The sequence below is a fragment of the Oxyura jamaicensis genome, chromosome 23, assembly GCF_011077185.1.
Source record: "Oxyura jamaicensis isolate SHBP4307 breed ruddy duck chromosome 23, BPBGC_Ojam_1.0, whole genome shotgun sequence".
Lineage (NCBI taxonomy): Eukaryota > Metazoa > Chordata > Aves > Anseriformes > Anatidae > Oxyura > Oxyura jamaicensis.
The window spans coordinates 5,564,811-5,581,971 of NC_048915.1; the positions used below are offsets into that span (position 1 = coordinate 5,564,811).

Below are 17,161 nucleotides of genomic sequence, written 5' to 3' on the forward strand. Positions count from 1 at the left end.
CCCCAGTCAGGATACTCCTCTTAGCCTTTCGAAGCAAGCTGCCTGGAGAGAAAAGGCTCTGGTTAGAAGTGGCTGGCTGAGAAGTCTTGGGTGCATCTCGTTGCCTCATACCTTTAACGATCTTGGACCCTTCTGTGTGAATTTCCTTCGGTGCATGTTACTAACTGCTCTGCTGTCATAATTCGTAGGGGGCCAACAAAGTTAAAATGGCATAGGCTGTGTAAAGAGGTTTAAGGTTTAGGTAAAATCCTTCATGTCTTGTAGTTTGGAAATAGAAATTGAGTTTTTTTGATAGAATGAACACTTCAGTTCAGGTGCTTCTAAAAACTTGGTGCTTTTTGTGTGCTTAAGTGGGTTTGGTTTTGTTTTTTTCCTGTTGCTGCTAGTAATCAGATTCAAGGACAAACTGCAGTTCAGCCTTGGAGCTGCTACTTTTATTTGTTATTAAGCTAGATATATACGATTGTTTTCATATTTGAGGTATAAACTTCAGAGATCAATGACAGATTCTTGAGTCCTGGACAAAATTTTAAACGGCCCAGGTGCTTGTTCATTTAATTTTGAGGTGGGGAATTGGACAACATGATGGGGAAGATTTAGTTCTAACTGCACGAAAAGATCAAGCCCTTTAAGAGAACAAGGCCACCAACTTCAAAGTGCTAACGTTCACCAGGCACCCACCGCCAGGGGCCCTGGCCACTCGCTTCGAGGAGGGGAGTGCTGCTGCCCCCGGACCCCAACAGCAGGCACGGCTTCGTGGCTCTTGCTGGGTGTCAGGACAAGGGTCCCTCTTTTCTGGCCAGCACCGGGATCCAGCAGCTCTCTACAGATGGCAATCCCCACACAATGCCTTCCTTCCAACTTCTTGTGTGCTCCTGAGGCTTCTTCTCCAGGAAAAAGCCTGCAGCGGGAGGTGGCAGGGGGATGTGCACACCTGGGAGCAGCAGCGCTGTCCTCAGCTGCTTGCATCTGAGCCGCTCACCTCGTTGCTGGCCCTTTTTGGAGAGGTGCAGGACTGGAACGCCCTTGTGTCGGGCTAAGGGGCAGCCTTTGGGCGCTGTTTATCCACCTGCTTTTTAACAGGAGAGACGACGGCGTGCCTGCTGCCCTGCCACACCATCCCTCCCTCCAGAGAAGCGCCCTGGCTCCTGGCCTCCCTGCCCTCCAGCTCAGCCGTCAGTAGTGCAAGTGCTAAACAAAGCAGGGGCCGGAGCCAGCATGGGAGCAGGTGGTAAAAGCACACGCAAAACATTTGCTGTTCATTGCACAATTACAACAAAAAATAACCTGAATGTGATAGAGTGCACTAAGCTCTGGTTCTTAAAGAGGGAAAAGGGAAAAAAAATGAAAAAGAATCAAATGAGGTATACCGATAATCAGCGCTCCAGCCAGGCACAGTGGGGTCCTGGTGTCTGTGCCCGGGGCAGATGATCGGGGGGTTAACAGTGTGGCGGTTATTCAGACAGCGAGACAAACACTTAGGCCCTTTACTGTACATTTTCTGCCTTTAAAACCTAAATCTTCACAAGATACGGACGAGCTCAGCTAAGGTGACCGCCTAGGCGGGGCGTTATCACAGCTGGTCCCTCCGTCTGTTCTGCGTAGCCCCGTTACACGGGGCACTGCTTTACCCCCCGGTTCCAGAACGTGCTCGTTGCAGTTTGCCATAGGCAGTCGTTTCTGCAGCCTTTTTAGCTCCTGAACATAACGGCTGCACCTCTAGCTACCAGCCGTGGGGGTGTTCCCTATGCTTGTGAGCACGGTGTAGGAGGAAGACTTCCAGTTGAAACAGCTTCGCTAAAGGAACAGTGGAAGGGGCCGTCATGCCTTTGGCACATCATGGGATGCGAACCTTGCTTTTACAGAAGGTAATTTTAGAAATCTGTCTAGAGGCATGAAAACCTAAAGGAAAGCAGAGCGAGCTCTTAATATCTGTTTCCATCTCTGATGCAAAACACTTCCAGGCTTTGGACCCAGCCACTGAAAAGAACGGTGCCTGAGCGCTGTTCCTTGACCTTTAAAATGCAGTTATTTTCCAAATCAGTAACCAAACGCACACCCCTAAGGAAGTTTACAGATGTGCATCGTCCAAGCGTTTCACATCCCTCTGGGAATGAGTGTCTGAGTCAACTGGAAGAAAATAGGTGGGCTGTTTTCACCTGAAAAATCATCACCAGGGCTGTTTTTATAAGTGGCCTTGTAGCAGTACAGACCCTTACATCGCACGCTGCTGCTAGGTATTTCCAAGCCAACTGAAACAAGCAAAGGTTTTTAAACACGTTAACCTCACGCACACAAATACGAGACTTAAAGTCAAGCGTGTCACTGCTGAGAGCAGTCTCGTAAGGAGCTGAGCAGGAATAATTCCCTATCGGCAGGGGAAGCCCTGGCCCCGCTCCTGCAGGAGTTTCTGGCCTCCTGTTTGCAGCCCAGTGCTATGCTTTAACTGCTTCTGCAGGAAAGGTTTTAAGGGGTGGGAAAGGTGGCCGTGGAGGGGATGCTTCCCACCGTCTCCATTGCTCTGTGGCATTTTGCAAGGCCACCCAATGGGTTGGGTTACTGCGGGCAAGTTCACTGGTTCTGTCTCTCATTGGTTTCAGGACAGCTCTATGTCCACGCATCCTCTCCCCGTGCTTTCAACATGCTGTGGAGCTGATGAAACAGGAGCTAATTTCTGCCTGTGCCCGGAAGCCTGGCCCGGTGCCCTAGGAAATGTTCAGTCGCTCAATTTTGGCAAATGAAGCCCATCCCTGGCTCGTAGAAAATCCAGGGATAGCTTAGGCTTAGGCATGAAATCCTGTGGTGTTTTCTGTGCTTTGCTGCGTGGCTTTTTGACAGGAACTTAGGGGCTGTTTAAGTATCAGTTCAAGGCTGTTTTGGCAAAATCCACCCTTGTTACTGAACTAGGGCGCCTTGATTCTGACAGCAGGGTAAGCTGCCCCGTCAGCTGTGCTATAGTAAGATCATTTGTGTCTCAGGTGGGTGCTGCTGCCTGCTGACTTACTGCTGCGAGTGCTGGGTGGAAAACAGCCCGCACAGCTCACTTGGTTGGATATTAATAACTTTTTTTTTCTAGGGGAAAATATCTGGGAAGTAGAACGGCCTGAATTTCCTTTCCTGATGGAGGGCAGAGGAAGGAGATGGAACAATCCAACGCATGATACCCGGTTAGTGCAGCCACCTCTTGCCGATTGGATAGCACACAAAAAACGCCCTCTGCAAGGAAACATTCCCCCAGAAAAAAACTGAGTCCAGGAGCTCGTGGTTTTTCTGTTGCCACCTGTAGAAAGCAGTGGGGTAACTTGGCTGTTTTGCTCTCGTTTGAAGGGGGGAAACGTCTGATGCACGGCTCATGCAGTCAGAAATGAGAAGGAGCTGACGCTGCAGTGTAAACATGACGCTCGGGTCGCTTCTCCCTCCGTAGTTTCTCCACGCCAGCGTAAGGTGGTCGTGACCCAGAGGCTTCCCCAGCTCCCTGCGGGGACGGGGCACGCAGTGCTGAGAGCGAAGTTAAGGTTTCAATGGGTTTTGGTGTCTGGTGAGTAATGGCAAGCGCTTGAAGTTGCTGGCACGGTGGCTGCACCTCGCTGGTCTGGGTGGGCAGCAGGAATCGCCCCCACGAGCCCCTCGCCTTGCAGCAGACAGGAACACACCACCGAGAGAGAATCGGGGAGCGGTTTGTTCGGATCCTGGCTGTACCGTTATCCTCTGAGGCGTTACCAATTCCTTCGTGATAAAAAGTAAGCCAAAATATTTGGGTTTCCCATGCTCCCCGGAGCACCCGGACACTTTCAGACACTGTGTCTGGCTGCTGGGTTCTCCGTGTGCCAGCCACGGATGGTTTCTGGGGCTGGCACAGAACCAGGGGAGCCTTTGCACCCCACAGCACCTGCTCTGGGTGCGCACCCGGCTGGCTCCGTGCTCCCGCAGCTGCTCTTCTGGATCTCAACAAAAGCACTGTGCTGCCTGGGAGGGAGAAGTAGAGCTCCAAAACTCGCTGGAGAAGCGCAGAGCCAGCGATGTGTCCGAACCGGCGAGCAGAAAATCCCCGCAGAGCTCCAGGCTTTGCCCACGCTGCTGTCCCCATTCCCTGTGCTCGTGGTTACTGTCCCACTGCTGAAAGACAGGCTTCTCCTTTTTTCCGATGAAATTGAGCCGGTAAAGCAAACAGAGTTAGTTCGAAGGAGGAAGGCCTCCTTTAAACCCCTTGTTTACGCCTGCTCCAGCACGCAGGGCACCGAGCTTGCCTCCTCACACCGCAGGACCCCCCAGCCCGTGCCTTGCCCCGTGCCAGGTGAGGGCTCGGTGCTTGACCGGGGGGGCTCTGGGGTCTCGAAGCAGCCCCCTACCACCCCCAGCCAGCAGCACCCAGCCTGCTCTCGGAGGCGTGCAGCAGTTGTGGTTTGGTAAAGATCTGACGTACACGATAGCAGCTGGAATTCCTTGACACGACGATGCTGAAAGCGGGGCGTGGGGTAAAGCAGCTGCTGGGCAGTGGGGTTTCGCTGCCCCCCGGGTCTGTTCTGCGAGGGGACAGCTTTGTTGCAACAGTCTTTTCCTTCGGGTTTGGTTTTGTTCCTTCGTGGCAACGGGTTCGAGCTGGTTCGTCGGTCCCAGCATCGCCGGGAGAACCGCAGGTTGTTCTTGTTGTGCTCTGTGCATTGTGAAATCCTCTGCTTTGCTTTGCCAACAAATAACTGTAAAAAATCCCAACTGTGCTGTCGGTTGGTTTGTGTTAAAGACTGAAGGCCAGAGCCATCTGGGCAGTAGAAATTCCCCATGAACCTTTTGTCCTCTTCCAGTCTCGAGACTGCTCGTGTTTTGGTGTGTTGTGGTTTGCTGCTCGTTTCCCTCTCTCGGAACCTGATCCTTCAGGACAGTCATTGTGTGAAGTGTATCTTACGAAGAAACCAGAGTTTCTAGTGGTGTCTCCCCTGAGTAGTTTCAGCAAATTTCATTAGGCACCTTCAAAAAAAGCTTCCGTAATTCTCGGTTTTGCTACAAGAACTGGTCCCTCAGGGGAACCAAAATGCTGCTTTAAAAACAAACAAAACTTACAAAGAAAAAGAAAAAAAAATGAACACTCATCCTGAAAACGAACTCAAAGCATCGAGTCCTTTGTTCGTAACTTCTCAGTCCCCCTAATTCCAGATCAGCAGAAGACGCCGTTGAGATGTTCCCCTGTAGCGTACCCGGGAGCCGGGACCCCCCGGCACCCCCCTGGAGGCGGGAGGAGGAGGAGGAGGGCGGCGGAGGAGGAAGGCAGGGGCTGGAAGGCAGCGGCTCAGCCGGCGTCACCCCGTCCCTGCTCCCTCGGGGCTCCCGCACCCACCTCGGGCAGCGCAGAGTTGACGTTTTGGGGCTCGCCGCGGCCGCGCGAGACGACGACGAGCGGTGAAACACGAGGACAAGACCAGCCCGTGCTTGGGGGGTGGCGCGCGCCCTTGTTCGTGCTCTGTCCCTTTGGCAATGTCACTGTCACAGGCTGAACGCTACCAAAACTAAAAAAAAGGAAAAAGAAAATAATAAAAATGGTCACCGGAACGGCTTGCTCAGCGTCGCAGGGTTTGTGTCAGAAAACGAACAAACGGGCAGTGTCTGGCAGATGTATCCGTCAGCGCCGAGTCTCAGATATTGCAGTGAGTGTGTTGTTAGCACGTGGCAAGCTACATAATCGAAGATGCTACATTCCTTGAAGAAAAAAAAAAAAATAGTAGTGCTGAGTTGGATTTTTTTCTGAGTTTCTTTCCTTGAAAAGCTACCTTTTCCTCGGAGGCAAGGAAAACGAAATCGAAGGAAAAGAAGTCGAGGCGTCATGCTACTTCTTGCAGTGGCGCTGGATGAGCGGGACCGGGCTGCGGCCGAGAGGAGCACGGCATCGTGCCCGTCCTCCCCAGGGGGCTGCGGCTCCCCCCCTGCGGCACGAGGACCTTCGCTGCCCCCGCCTCGATGCCCACGGCCCCCGCTCCCTGCGCGCTGGGGCGCTCGCTCGGGGAGGAGCGTGCCGAGAGCAGGTTTGCTTCGGGAAGGAGATTTTAAAAAAAAAAAAAAAAGGAAAAAAAAAAAAAAGAGGACGGGATATTTACAGCCATCCACCAACAGTTTTGGTAGGTCAGGACGTCTCCTTCCCCGCCCGGCCTCTCGCACCGAGCTGCCGCTACGGGCAGGAGGGGCTGGTGGAGCTCTCCAGGGATGACTGGGAGAGGCGGCGTGCCAGCGGCCCGATGCTGGAGTCGGCCAGTGAGGAGGTGGGGAAGAGTTTGTACCAGCCTGTCACCACGCTGGAGAGGTCGAGCTCCTCCAAGACAATCTGCGCCATCCCCATGAAGCACTTGTGGTCCATGCGCCCGTAGTCGCCCCACACAATCACCTGCGGGGCAGAGGTGGCGTTAGTGGAGGCACCCTTGGGGTCCGGGGGAGCTCCCGGGGTCGGGATGGGGGCACTGGGTGTGTGCACCCTGCCCTGCTCCCCCTGTCCCCAAGGAGCTGCTGGTGGCTGCACCAGGACATCACCTGCAGGACTTTGCCCTGGGGGCTCTCCTCAAAGAGCAGGGCCTGCTGGTAGGAGGGGTCGCAGGTCTTCTTCACCACCTTGGTCTTCTTCTTGGCCAGGCAGACGCCGTTCTCCAGCAGGTAAACCTTCACGTAGGTGGCTGCGGTGGGAAGGGGGGAGAAGCGCTGGCTCGGAGCCCCGGCATGGCGCCGGCTCCGTCCCTGTCCCTCCCCAGCCACCTACCAGGGATGGATTTGGAGCCCATCTTCGGGATGAGTCCCCTCGCCTGGATCACCTCCACCTCCAGCTGCCCGCTGCGGTCGGCCATGCCCACGTGGACGTCGCCTGGCCAGGGGAAGGGACGCGCTCAGCACCCTCCCCGTGCCCATCTCCCACAGGGACGAGCTGCAGCCCGGGGCTGGATGGTCCCCACTGCCTGTCCCCAGCCATGGCGGGGGGGGGCAGTGCTGGCACCCTGGTGTCCCCACCCTGCCACCTGCCCCCCGTCCTCAGCACCCAGCTGAAAGCGCCCCGAGCATCCCCCCAACAGGATTTGAGGAAGGACAAAGCCAAAGAGCTGGGTGTGAGTGGCTAAGGGGGACCGGGGACGGCCACCTCCTGCCCCCTTCCTGCCCCCAGCAGGGGTGTGGAGCTGACGCCCAGCACCCGTCACCCCAGGGGTCTCACCGGGGTCCTGCCCTGCAGCAGCAGGAGGAGGAAACATGAACGGGCACCTGTGAGCTGGTCGTGGTGGTGCTCTCCCACTTACGCTGTCCTGCTCGTACGTACGCGTGTCCTGCGGCCACCGCGTCCCCATCACTCGCTGCCTTGTGGCCCCAGGGAGGGGGGGGGACGGGGAAGGGGCGTGCTGATGTCCCAGCGGGGTTTAATGGCAAGGAGATGAACCTGGATGTTCTCAAAACACACTCGGCATTTCAACAGCAGGTCAGGCTCAGCCCCAGGGCAGTGTGAGGAGCCGGGGGAGAGGAATGAGGTGATGGCACCATGGGGAATGGCAGCACCGCGGGGCTTCGGTGTGCCACGGGCACCGCGGGTGTCACCCTGGGGAACTGCCCCCTTCCCTTCCCTCCTGTCCCACTGGGAATGGAGCACGGGGCTGGTGGGACCAGGTCACGGTGCTGCAGCAACTGGGGGGTCAGGAGGGGGCTCTCGTCCATCTGCTCCCCCCCATCCCCAGGCAGGACATGGGGCAGGCCCCTGGGGGGGGGCCTGGGAGCAGTGGGGGTGCTGGCACTGGCCAGAAACAGCAGCAGGACGGGGGTGTCTGCAAGCCATGCACAGCCCCAGCACGTGTCTAGCAGCGAGGGGTGCTGCCGGGATGGATCCCGGGGCTGGTGCACGCGTGGCACCCACAGCATCCTCCTGTGCCTGCCCCAGCCCCAGGCGCAGCGTGGAGCCCCCGTCCCCCCGGCACTCACCCATCGGGGGGGTGGCCAGCGTCTGCCGCCCCACCAGCTGCCCCGGCCCCAGCCCGTCGAGGAAGTCGCTGAATTGGCTCTCGGCACCCAGCCGCGTGGTGGGGAAGATGAACCTGTGTGGGACGGAGCGGAGTGCTGCCATGGACCCGCAGCACCTGCAGGGCACGCACCCAATGGCCCTGGGGACCCCTCGCCACCCCACACCGGGTGCCCGCGCGCCGGCTGGTCCTTACGTGCCGTCGGAGCTGTTGCTGTTGGTGCTGCCGTCGGTGGACTCGCGGCTGCCTTGCCGGGTGACCCTGGTCCTCAACTCCACCGCGATGCCGGTCTCGGTGCTCCGCCGGATGTTGCTGCGCAGCTTTTTGGGGCCGCCCTCTGCAAGCAGAGACAGGGGGTGAGCACGGGGAGATGGCACGCGGCAGGAGGAGCACGGCCCCAGCCCCCCAGCACGCACCAGTCCCACCGCATGGCCAGCCCGGGGGGGATCAGGTTTGTCCTCTGCTGACTTAGGGCTGCCCCCAGGGGAGCTCCGCACACCCGGGTGCGGGTGGGGCAGAGATTTGGGCACCCACAGCTCTTGAGCAGCGTTTGCCCATCGGTGCGTTCAGCCAAGCGCTGCCGCGATGCTCCCCAGCGCGTGCCCGCTGGCGCTGCCAAAAGCTGCCGGGCACTGGTCCAGCCTCGGCCTGCTTCCAGCGCCCGGCCCCAGGACGAGGCGAGCGCTGAGCTCCCACCCCGACCCCAGCACCGGGTCCCTGCTCTGGCGGTCCTCCAGCTGCGGGACTGGTGCAGACCCCCCGGCCCCCTGCCCAGTGCCACAAGGCTGGTCCCCGACACCCCCAAGTGCCTCCAGCAGAGCGGGCAGGACGCTGTGATCATTGCTGTTGTTTTTTATATAAATCCAACTGTCTTGGGTCTTTTAAGGTGATGGGGGAAGGCTGTGGGCAGCGGCCAGGACTGGCAAATGCTGCTTAAACACAAAGCCCCAGCACGGCTGGCTTGCTTCTGGAGCTGCGCTCAGAGAGGGGCCCACGGCTGCCCCGCTGGGGAGGTGCAGCCCTGCCAGCCCCAGGTGGGCTCCTGCCGGCCCCAGGTGGGCTCCTGCCGGCCGCTGGCACGCTTGGCTGGGCTTCTGGGGCTGATTGCAGCCCTCCCGTAACACCTCGGGTGTGCGGGGCCGGAGGGCTCCAAATTAACTCCTCTCCTTATAGAACATCTCCTGAATCATGAAATGCCAACGTGCAGCAGAAAGCAGTAACTAGAGGAAAAGCCTGCACTAAAACAAGCTTTTTGCTTCCCCTGCCTGTTGAAAATGTATTTCCCATGGCCAGAGCACAAGACCTTTCTGCGAGTTATCCCCTCCCTGCCAGCCCATCCCGAGCTCCAGCTCAGGTTTGAAATGCCTTCAGCACCTGGCCAAGCACGGCTGAGCCGGGAGGGATTCATGACAGCTTTTTTGGGGTACTTTAACCAGAAACGGGCGGCTGGGCCGTTACACATCCCGGGGTCGGGGCACTGGGGGGCATGCCCCCCGCTCACCGCTCTGGTTGAGCTGCAGCGTGCTCTTGCTCCACTGCGACAGCCCCACGATCGCCACCATCTTGGCGCCCAGGCTGGAGCGCCGCTTCTTGCTGGCCATGATGCTGACGGAGTCGGCGCTGCCCCGCGCGCTCTTCTCCAGGCTGTACATCTCGCCGCTGATGCTGGAGCTGCGGACCACATTCCTGGCGGCGGAGGAGCTCGCATCGCCGTTGAACATGGTCGGACGCTGGCTCGCTCGCCGGCCCCGGCTCTGCTGGGTGGGATCAGCTGCGGGGGGGGGGCAGCCAGGGGACATGTCAGCACCAGCTCGGCGGTGGCACTGGGCATGTCACCCCTGCAGCAGCCCCAGCTGGGCTGAATGAGCCCTCCGAGGCATTTACACGAGGAAATTCAGGCGCCACAGCATGTCAGGGCCATTTGTCCCCACCCCAGAGCTGCACCCCCTGATGGCCAGGGGCAGAAGGATGCCCTGGGGCTCGGGGATGGCCCCATCCACCCGTGCTGAGGGTGCCCAGGGGAAATCGCACCCAGCCGAGGTCCCCCCGCACGCCTCCTTCACCAAAAAGCGGCTGCAGCATCTCTGCGTGCTGCTCTGGCCGTGCCGCTGCTCCACCCTGAGATGGCTGCCTGCCATGGGGCCGCATCCAGCCCCAGCCCCAAAAACCACCCGGGGGGGCTGCTGGCACCCACCTGAAGCCCTGGCAGTGGGGGGAGCCTGGGGAGCCCCCAGGGACCGGTCACCGGGGTGTCACCGGCTGCAGAGGCTGCGGGGAGGCTGCCCCCCCGCCCCCCGAACCAGCCCTCGCCGCTTTCCCTTCCCTTCCCTTCCTTTGCCATGAATATTTAAACTCCGGCGGGATGGGAGCATCCATCTTCCAGGGAGCGGTGAATTATTAACCGCAGGCCAAGTGAAGCCACTTTACGATAATGCGCGAAGGCAGCGCCTGGGAAAATATTTCTCTTTCAGGAAGGCACAAGTGGGGAGGCTGGGTTAGAGCTGGGGACGGGGCAGTGGGGGGATTCTGCTGCCCCCGTTTCTGCTGGATGTGCCCCGGCATCACCTGAACTCGTGGAGTTATCAGTTTCGGAGGGGGCAAGTGGGGGATTAGTCGCTGGTACCATGAATCAGCTGCCAGGGGACGCAGCCGTCCCACCGTCCCTTCGGGTTCTGTGGGCACAGCTGGTTTTCCAGGGGAGGCTCCGCAGGAGGAGCCCCAGGAGCAGGGCTCCTGACACCACAGGGGGCTGGATCCTCGGCGCTGTGCCCTCACGGCCCAGCAGCTCCTGTCTGTGATGGGAGGTCCGCAGCTGGCCGCAGCGAGCTGCAGAAAGCCTCGGGGAGCAGCAGCTGCTGCCCTGTGCCGCGTGCTGCTCTCCCTCTGGGCTCCAAACTCGGCCCCAGCTCCGCGTGCCGCTTCCCTGCGCCGTGCCTCAGTTTCCCCACCTGTAACACTGGCGCTGCCCGGGGCTGAAACAAACACACGAGGGCTCGGCCAGGCACGGCGGCCAGCCCAGGCCTTTCCCCGCAGGTCTGTGGGCAAGCGGAGCCACAGCACAACAGGGCCGTGGTGTAACAGGGCTGTGGAGTAACGGGGCAGCATCGCTCCATGGCCAGGGAGGCACCGAGGGCTCCTGCGGCCGTTTTCCCCGCCTGGCGTTCGGCCGCTGTGAGCACCGAGCTCTGGTGGGAGCAAACGAGATGGTGAGAGCAGCGCGCTAACGGGACCGCTGCCAGCGCAGCCCCCGGGAGGATGACCCACCGCAAACGGAGGGGAACGCGCGCTCCTGAGCCCAAAGGAAGGATTTTCTTTACCCTGCCCTGAAATTTGCCCCGTATCGCTTTTCCCGATCTGCTTACGGCTCCTGCCAGGGGGGACACGCGGCTCTCGATGCTGAGATGAGCTCGGCCGGAGCCCAGAGCCAGCAGCCGCCACCACCGAGCCGGCCTCAGCACCGCCACCACCGGCCTCAGCACGGCCACCGCATCCCCGAGCAGCACCGGCAGCCCCGGCGCATCCCCAGCCGCGGGGGTCTCCCCTTCGCCCACCCTCCGGGCTTCATTCCTTCTGCCCATGGGATCCCCAAAGCCGCAAGGCTCCGGCAGCAGCTCTGCCCCACGCAAGCCCCTTCCCTCCCCCCATGGAGCCCCCGGCCCCGAGCTGGGGGGGGGCAGAGCCCGCAGCCCCCTCCAGCCCCTTACCGCCGACTCGCGCCGGCCTCGCGGCACGCAACCACCGCCGGCAGCGCCCCGATGCTGCGGGAGCCGTGCCCCGGCTGCCGAGCCCCATCCTCCCCACGGGCTGGGCTCAACGCTGAGCCCCCAGGGACCAAGCGAGCAGCCGGGGGGAGATGTCACGGCCCCGGCACCCCCCCCCCTACAACCTGCAGCTCAGCGGCCACTGCGCCGGAGCCGATGCGCAACGCGCAGGAGAAGCGCGATGGCCAGAAACACGGCTCCGCTCCCGCATCTCCATCACCAACAGAGCCCAGGGGGGCTGCCCGCAGCCCCCAGCCCCCCCCCCCCCCGCGCCCCCACCCCAAAGGCACAGGAGAGCAGCAGCCCCCTTACCGCCCGGTGCGGGTGGGGGAGCAGCAGCGGGCACCCCGCCGTCCCCCCGGCCCCGCTGCAGACGGAGGGTGCCAGCCTGGTGAAATCTTGAAAGGTTTCTGGCGAGCGGGGCTGTGCCGGAGCTGCTTCAGCATCTCCATGGTTACCCGGCTGACCCAGTTCTCCTCCCGGCCCCGAGCCCAGCGCCGTGGTCCAGCGCCGCGGGCATCACCGCGCCGTGGGGGCCGTGGGGTGCCCCCAGCCCCCGCGGGGTCCCTGCTGGATGATGCTGGAACTGGGAAAAGGGGGAGCGGGGATGGTCAGAGGGTGGGGGTCACGGGCATCTGGGGGGGCCCAGGGAGGTGGCAGAGCCCGTACAGCCCTGTACGTGTGCCGGTGAGGGCTGTGGGGAGCCCTGGCCCCAAGCACCCCACCACGAGGTGTTTGACAATAACAGCGGTGATTAAATAACAAAGCACTGGCAGGAAAACGGGGATGTTGACAAAGGGGGGGGGGAGGAGCCGGGCGGGTGCCCCCACACAGGTGAGGAAGGGCCCGTTATGGAGGTGGGGAGAGGAGGAGGAGGAAGAGGAGATAAAGGAGCACCTGATGGGACCCTGCCTTGCTGGGGAAGGGCACAGAGGGGTCTGGGGGCTGGCTTGGGGCCGCTATGGGAGTTGTCCCCAGGGATGGGGGGCTCCCTGTGCTCGGGGGGGCTGCCTGGAGCAGGTGTTGGCACCTCTGGGGAGGGAAAACCTCGCTGCAGCTCGTGCTCCGAGGTCCTGCCCGCCATGCGCCAGGCAGAGCAGCTCACCAGGATGCTCCTCCTCGTCCCAGGGAGTGAGGTGAGGCTTTATTCCCCCTCAGGTACTAAATTCTAATTAAACGCTTCAGGTTCGATAGGCGGTTGCTCATATAAATGTAACTGCCCAGCAAGAGGTGTAATTCAGCGCACCCGAGCTGGGAACTTGTACGGAGCTCCAGCCCCTGGAGTCGGGCGCCCGATGGCTCCTGCGGGTTATCGGAGTTGTGTGCTGGGTGAGCCAAGCTGGAGGCACGGCATCAATCCTGTGCCGCCTCTGCGGGAACCAGAAACCTTGAAATTCAAGGAGGGGTCTCCGTGAGCTCCGCTGGTGGGGCGAGTGGAGCTTACAGGAGAGTTCTTGCCCCAGGGTTTGATCCAAACACGGCTTTTCTCCCTTTTTTTTTCCTGCCTCTCCTTGCAACCGAGCTGAAAGCAACGCAGCCTGACCCAGCAGCATGTGCCAGGCTCAAGGGGCTGCTGGGGGGGGGGGCACCGGGACCCTCCGGGGAGCCCACGAGCCCAGAAAAGGGCCCAGCTGCTGCTGCATGACCGAGGCTTGATGAGGATGAGGAGGGTGTGCTCCTGCCTGGGCTGTGAAGCTGCGGTGCTGGCGCGGGAGCTGCGGTGCCGGGGGCCACCCTCGCTGCCCCGCCACGCGTTGTGTGTGTGTGGTTCCCCTGAGCCCCCCCTGCACGGCCCTGCCCCGTGGATGGTGGTGATGGGGCCGATGCCACGGTGGTCCCCAGGGGCTGAGAGAGGTCCTCGTGGAGAGGAACAGCTCCTCCTCTCGTGGGGTGAGCAGCACCGGGTGCCTCCCCAGGCTGGGGTCGGGCTCTGAGCAGCCTTGCAGCTCCGGGGGCTCTGCTCCGCGCTGCTCCCCCAGCTCAGGGACAGCCTGGGGACACTGCTGGGACCTGGGGTGATACCAGTGATATTCTCCAGCACAGCCAAGGCAGTGACAACACGAAATGCCAACTCCCTGTCCCACGCAGGAGCACACCTTCCTCGCTCCTGGCCGTGCCCACACAACGCTTTGGCCACAGTTAATTTTTCCTGACCCAATTCCTACAGCAGGTGCCCAGCCGCAGCCTCCCTGCGTGCCGCAGCTCCGGCAGGATGGGGTGCTGAGCACCTCCAGGAGGGATGGAGGGGGCACAGCACCCTCACACACCCACCCTATGGGTGTGGGGATGGGTGTGCGAGCGGGAGGCACCTCTGCCCCTGGGCTGAGCCCCCTCGAGACGCCAGGACCCCGGGGCCAGCGCCCTGACCGCGCCGTCCCTGTCCCCGTGTCCCGGCATGACGTCGGCGCGGTTAAATCAGATCTGTGCCGAATCCCACCGTTTCCCAGGCAACGCCAGGGAATCGGAGGAGCCCAAGGCACCGGGGGCTGCAGCGGGGGGCGGCCGGGTGAAGGCACCCCACGGACCGGGGCTGGTGGCGAGCATCGGGGTCACCCCCACGCTGCGGTCCCCTCGGTGCTGACCCCGACCCCTCACCCTCGGGGGGCTGCGCTCCCCGGGGAGCTGCTGCTTACGGGGTCCCCAGCCCTGCTGCCAGCCTGTCCGGGCAAGGTGGGAGCACGTTCCTCCCGCGGGTGGAGTCTCCCACGGGTGCTAAGGGACAAGCTGGGGTCTGCGAGGGGTCTGGGGGCACCGGTGCCGACGTGCCCCGTGTGTGGGGCTGGGGGCAGGGGGCAGGCAGCCCTTCCCGGCATGCGGCCGCCTTCCCGACTGCCCGGCGCGGAGCTCTGCAATGCAGCTCACGCCGCTCGTCTGCTGCGTGAATCCCATCAATATTTCATGGAGCTGCTTCCTCCAGGGGAAGGGCTGCTATCAGCTCTGGCTTGCTGCTGCTGCTCCCACCAGCGCTCCTGCTCTCGCAGAGAACATCTGATTTCCTTCCCCTGGCAGACGGCACCCAGCAGCCCCCCCCTTTCCCCTTCCGCTCCTGCAGTAGCAAACATCGCTTTGCCTTTCAGGGCTGTGCCCTACCTACGTGGGCCAAGAGCTGCGAAGACCCCTCAGGTTTGAATCCAGATTCTGATCATTTTTGCCCCCAGATGCCCAAGCCTGCTCGCAGCAGAGGTGCCCGATGCCACGGCCCCACGCTGAGCTTCCCCAGGAGCAGCCCCCCAGCTCCAGGACAAGTCCCCTAACCCTCTGGGGGGGCTCTGGGAGCTCGGCTGCTCCCCGTGCCCCCCGCCCAGCTCCGTGTCCAGCAGCGGGCAGCGATCGTGGCCCCGTGGCAGCCCAGGGTCCCTCCTGGCTGTGTCCAGCTCGCTTCAGAGCCCAGCAGGAGCCGGGGGTGAGGCGGGCGGTTTGCAGGAAAAGTTGCTTATGGAACGCAAAGACTGCGCTGCTCCAGCAGAGGAAGGGCTCGGCAGAAAACTCGCTCGCCCTGGGGAGGCTCGCGGGAGCCGCAGCGATGCCAAGAGCCCGCGGGAGCCTCCCTCCACCACCCCGAGGCTAAAATCGGGGCATGGAGCACGTGGGGCTGGGAGCCCCCCAGCTCCAGGAGCCCCCCGTGGGAAGATGAGGGGCACGGGGAGGCTCCTGGGCACCTGCCGTGATCCTCCCGTGGTCAGACACAGCTCCCTGGAGCCGGTGGGAAGGATGGGACCCCCGCAGCCCTCTGGGGACACGCAGGGACCCCCGGGTGGGGAAGGCAGCGGGCAGGGCGTGCCAGCAGGGCTGTCAGTCCTGTGCTAAATCACTCCGAAGTAATTGCCAGCCCAGCCCGGTTCCCTGCTCGCCGGGGCGCTGTGACAAAACATCTGAAGCGCATTGAAATGGATGCGAGGAGATGGTGCTGCGCTGCCTGGGTCTTAATGAGCAGGAGAATCAGGCGTTTTCATAACCTGGGATCGCATCGAGCAGCAACCTGCTGCCTCCCAGCCGGCCGTGGCGCAGCAGGAGCCCGCGGAGGGCCCCGGCTCGGCTCAAGGGGCAGCAAGTGGTGGAGCTTAGGGGGCTGGGGGGGCTCCCCCCCAGTTTGGGATGCATGAGGATGACCACGACACCGCGACCTCATCCCCTATCTGTGTCCAACAAAGGCTCCTGAGGCCTCCAGGGGAGGGCCTGGGGTAGGGATGGAGAGCCCTGAGTTGGGGGTGAGACCTCAGGAGGCTGAGGGGGGAGCAGGGAGCGGTGCTGGGGGGGGGGGGGGGCGGGTGTGTCCCCACGGAGGGGTGGCAGGGAAGGCCCGGGGCTGTGAGATGGGCGAGCACGGCACACGGTGGTGGTGACAAAGGGAACGTGGACGCGTCTGAGGTGGAGCTGGGGGGAGAAGCTTTGGGTGGGAGCTCAGGAGTGATCCCCCAGGGGCTGTGCTGACCCAAAGCTGTCCCTGTGCCCCCCACCCGGGGGGGCTGTTGTCCCCCACCTACACTGCACAGCACCGAGACGCCCCGGGGATGCTCCACCAAGCGATGCCGTTCAGCTCGGGGCCGCTGGAGCTGCTCACCCCATGGGATTCTCTGATGGCCTTCGCCGAGCCCCGCGTGCTGCTGCACCGTGGGCACACGGGGGTGGGCATTGGCCCCATGCAGCTCCCCGGGGAGCAGCAAGACCACCCCGAAACACCGCGTCCTGGAGATGCACCGGGAGAGGAACGGGACGGGGCTGGCACCGGGCCTGGCCTGCCTCGTGCCACAGAGGCTATGCATGCCATGCCAGCTTCTCCTGGCTCGGTAACCCCATGGGACCCCTGCCCGTCCTGCAGCATCGGGGCACCCCATGGCAATCCTCCCCGGGACCACCCTCAGCACCCACGGGGGGCTCCCCGGATCCACCGAGCGGGCCCGATGGATGGAGCGCAACCGGGAGGCGAGAGGTGAGTGGTGGCGTCCCGTGGGACTCAGGGCCAGGATGAGGCCACGAGGCGATCCCCCGAGGCCCCCCAGGACGGACGGACCCCCCACCTCGTCCGGTCCCTACCCCCGTGTCCCCCGCGGCGGGGACAGGCGTGCACGGGACGGGGTTGACGTCAACGGGCTTTCAGCGGGGATGATGGATGGCACGGGAAAGCGCTCCCGTTCCCGAGCCGCTGGCTGGGAATCGCCACCCCAGCCCGGAGATGGGGGGGGGGGTCCCCGTGTGTGGCCCCCGGTGCTCGGCTCCGGTAGCACCCCCGGGGTTCGGGCAGCCCACCCGCAGCCCCCACTCTTTGGGCACGGCGATGCTTTTGGGGTGCCCCCGTCCCCATTTGGGGCAGGGGGCTTCAAACCGGGGGTACCGGGGGCACCTCCAGGGGTACGGGGCGCGCACCGGGGCCGGCCCCAGCCGCCGGGGACCCCCTTCCCCTTGTACCCCCCACCTCGCCGTGCCCCCCCC

At 62.3% G+C, this 17,161-nt stretch overlaps 2 protein-coding genes and 1 long non-coding RNA gene across 3 annotated transcripts in view; 1 reads left to right on the plus strand and 2 right to left on the minus strand.

Moving 5' to 3' along the window:
- Window positions 1-1,473: 1,473 nt before the first annotated feature.
- On the minus strand, window positions 1,474-15,430 carry LOC118177569. The gene is made up of 4 exons (XR_004755864.1): window positions 15,419-15,430; window positions 13,984-13,989; window positions 12,495-12,500; window positions 1,474-3,471 (listed from the first exon to the last, which is right to left on the minus strand). It is a non-coding gene; the product is annotated as an uncharacterized LOC118177569 (long non-coding RNA).
- RIMS3 (regulating synaptic membrane exocytosis 3) lies at window positions 3,074-11,713 on the minus strand. The gene is made up of 7 exons (XM_035345366.1): window positions 11,707-11,713; window positions 9,472-9,722; window positions 8,166-8,307; window positions 7,933-8,045; window positions 6,737-6,838; window positions 6,514-6,653; window positions 3,074-6,370 (listed from the first exon to the last, which is right to left on the minus strand). Exons 2-7 carry the CDS (start codon window positions 9,689-9,691, stop codon window positions 6,158-6,160), a joined length of 930 nt encoding a protein of 309 aa, XP_035201257.1. The 5' UTR covers window positions 9,692-9,722; window positions 11,707-11,713; the 3' UTR covers window positions 3,074-6,157.
- Window positions 12,242-17,161, plus strand: part of NFYC (nuclear transcription factor Y subunit gamma) — a 40,619-nt gene continuing 35,699 nt past the window's right edge. The window contains exon 1 of the mRNA XM_035345361.1: window positions 12,242-12,271. The gene's annotated coding sequence lies outside the window, so the exon portion shown is untranslated. The remainder of the gene's footprint in view (window positions 12,272-17,161) is intronic.

What these genes read in the sequence shown, in the direction of transcription:
- RIMS3 (XM_035345366.1), bottom strand. Translation starts at nt 9,691, where the DNA reads ATGTTCAACGGCGATGCGAGCTCCTCCGCCGCCAGGAATGTGGTCCGC. An exon ending in GCTGGCCACCCCCCCGATGG is followed by an intron (nt 6,839 to 7,932) that starts GTGAGTGCCGGG and finishes TCCCCTGGCCAG; the next exon opens with GCGACGTCCACGTGGGCATG. An exon ending in CCCAGGGCAAAGTCCTGCAG is followed by an intron (nt 6,371 to 6,513) that starts GTGATGTCCTGG and finishes TCTGCCCCGCAG; the next exon opens with GTGATTGTGTGGGGCGACTA.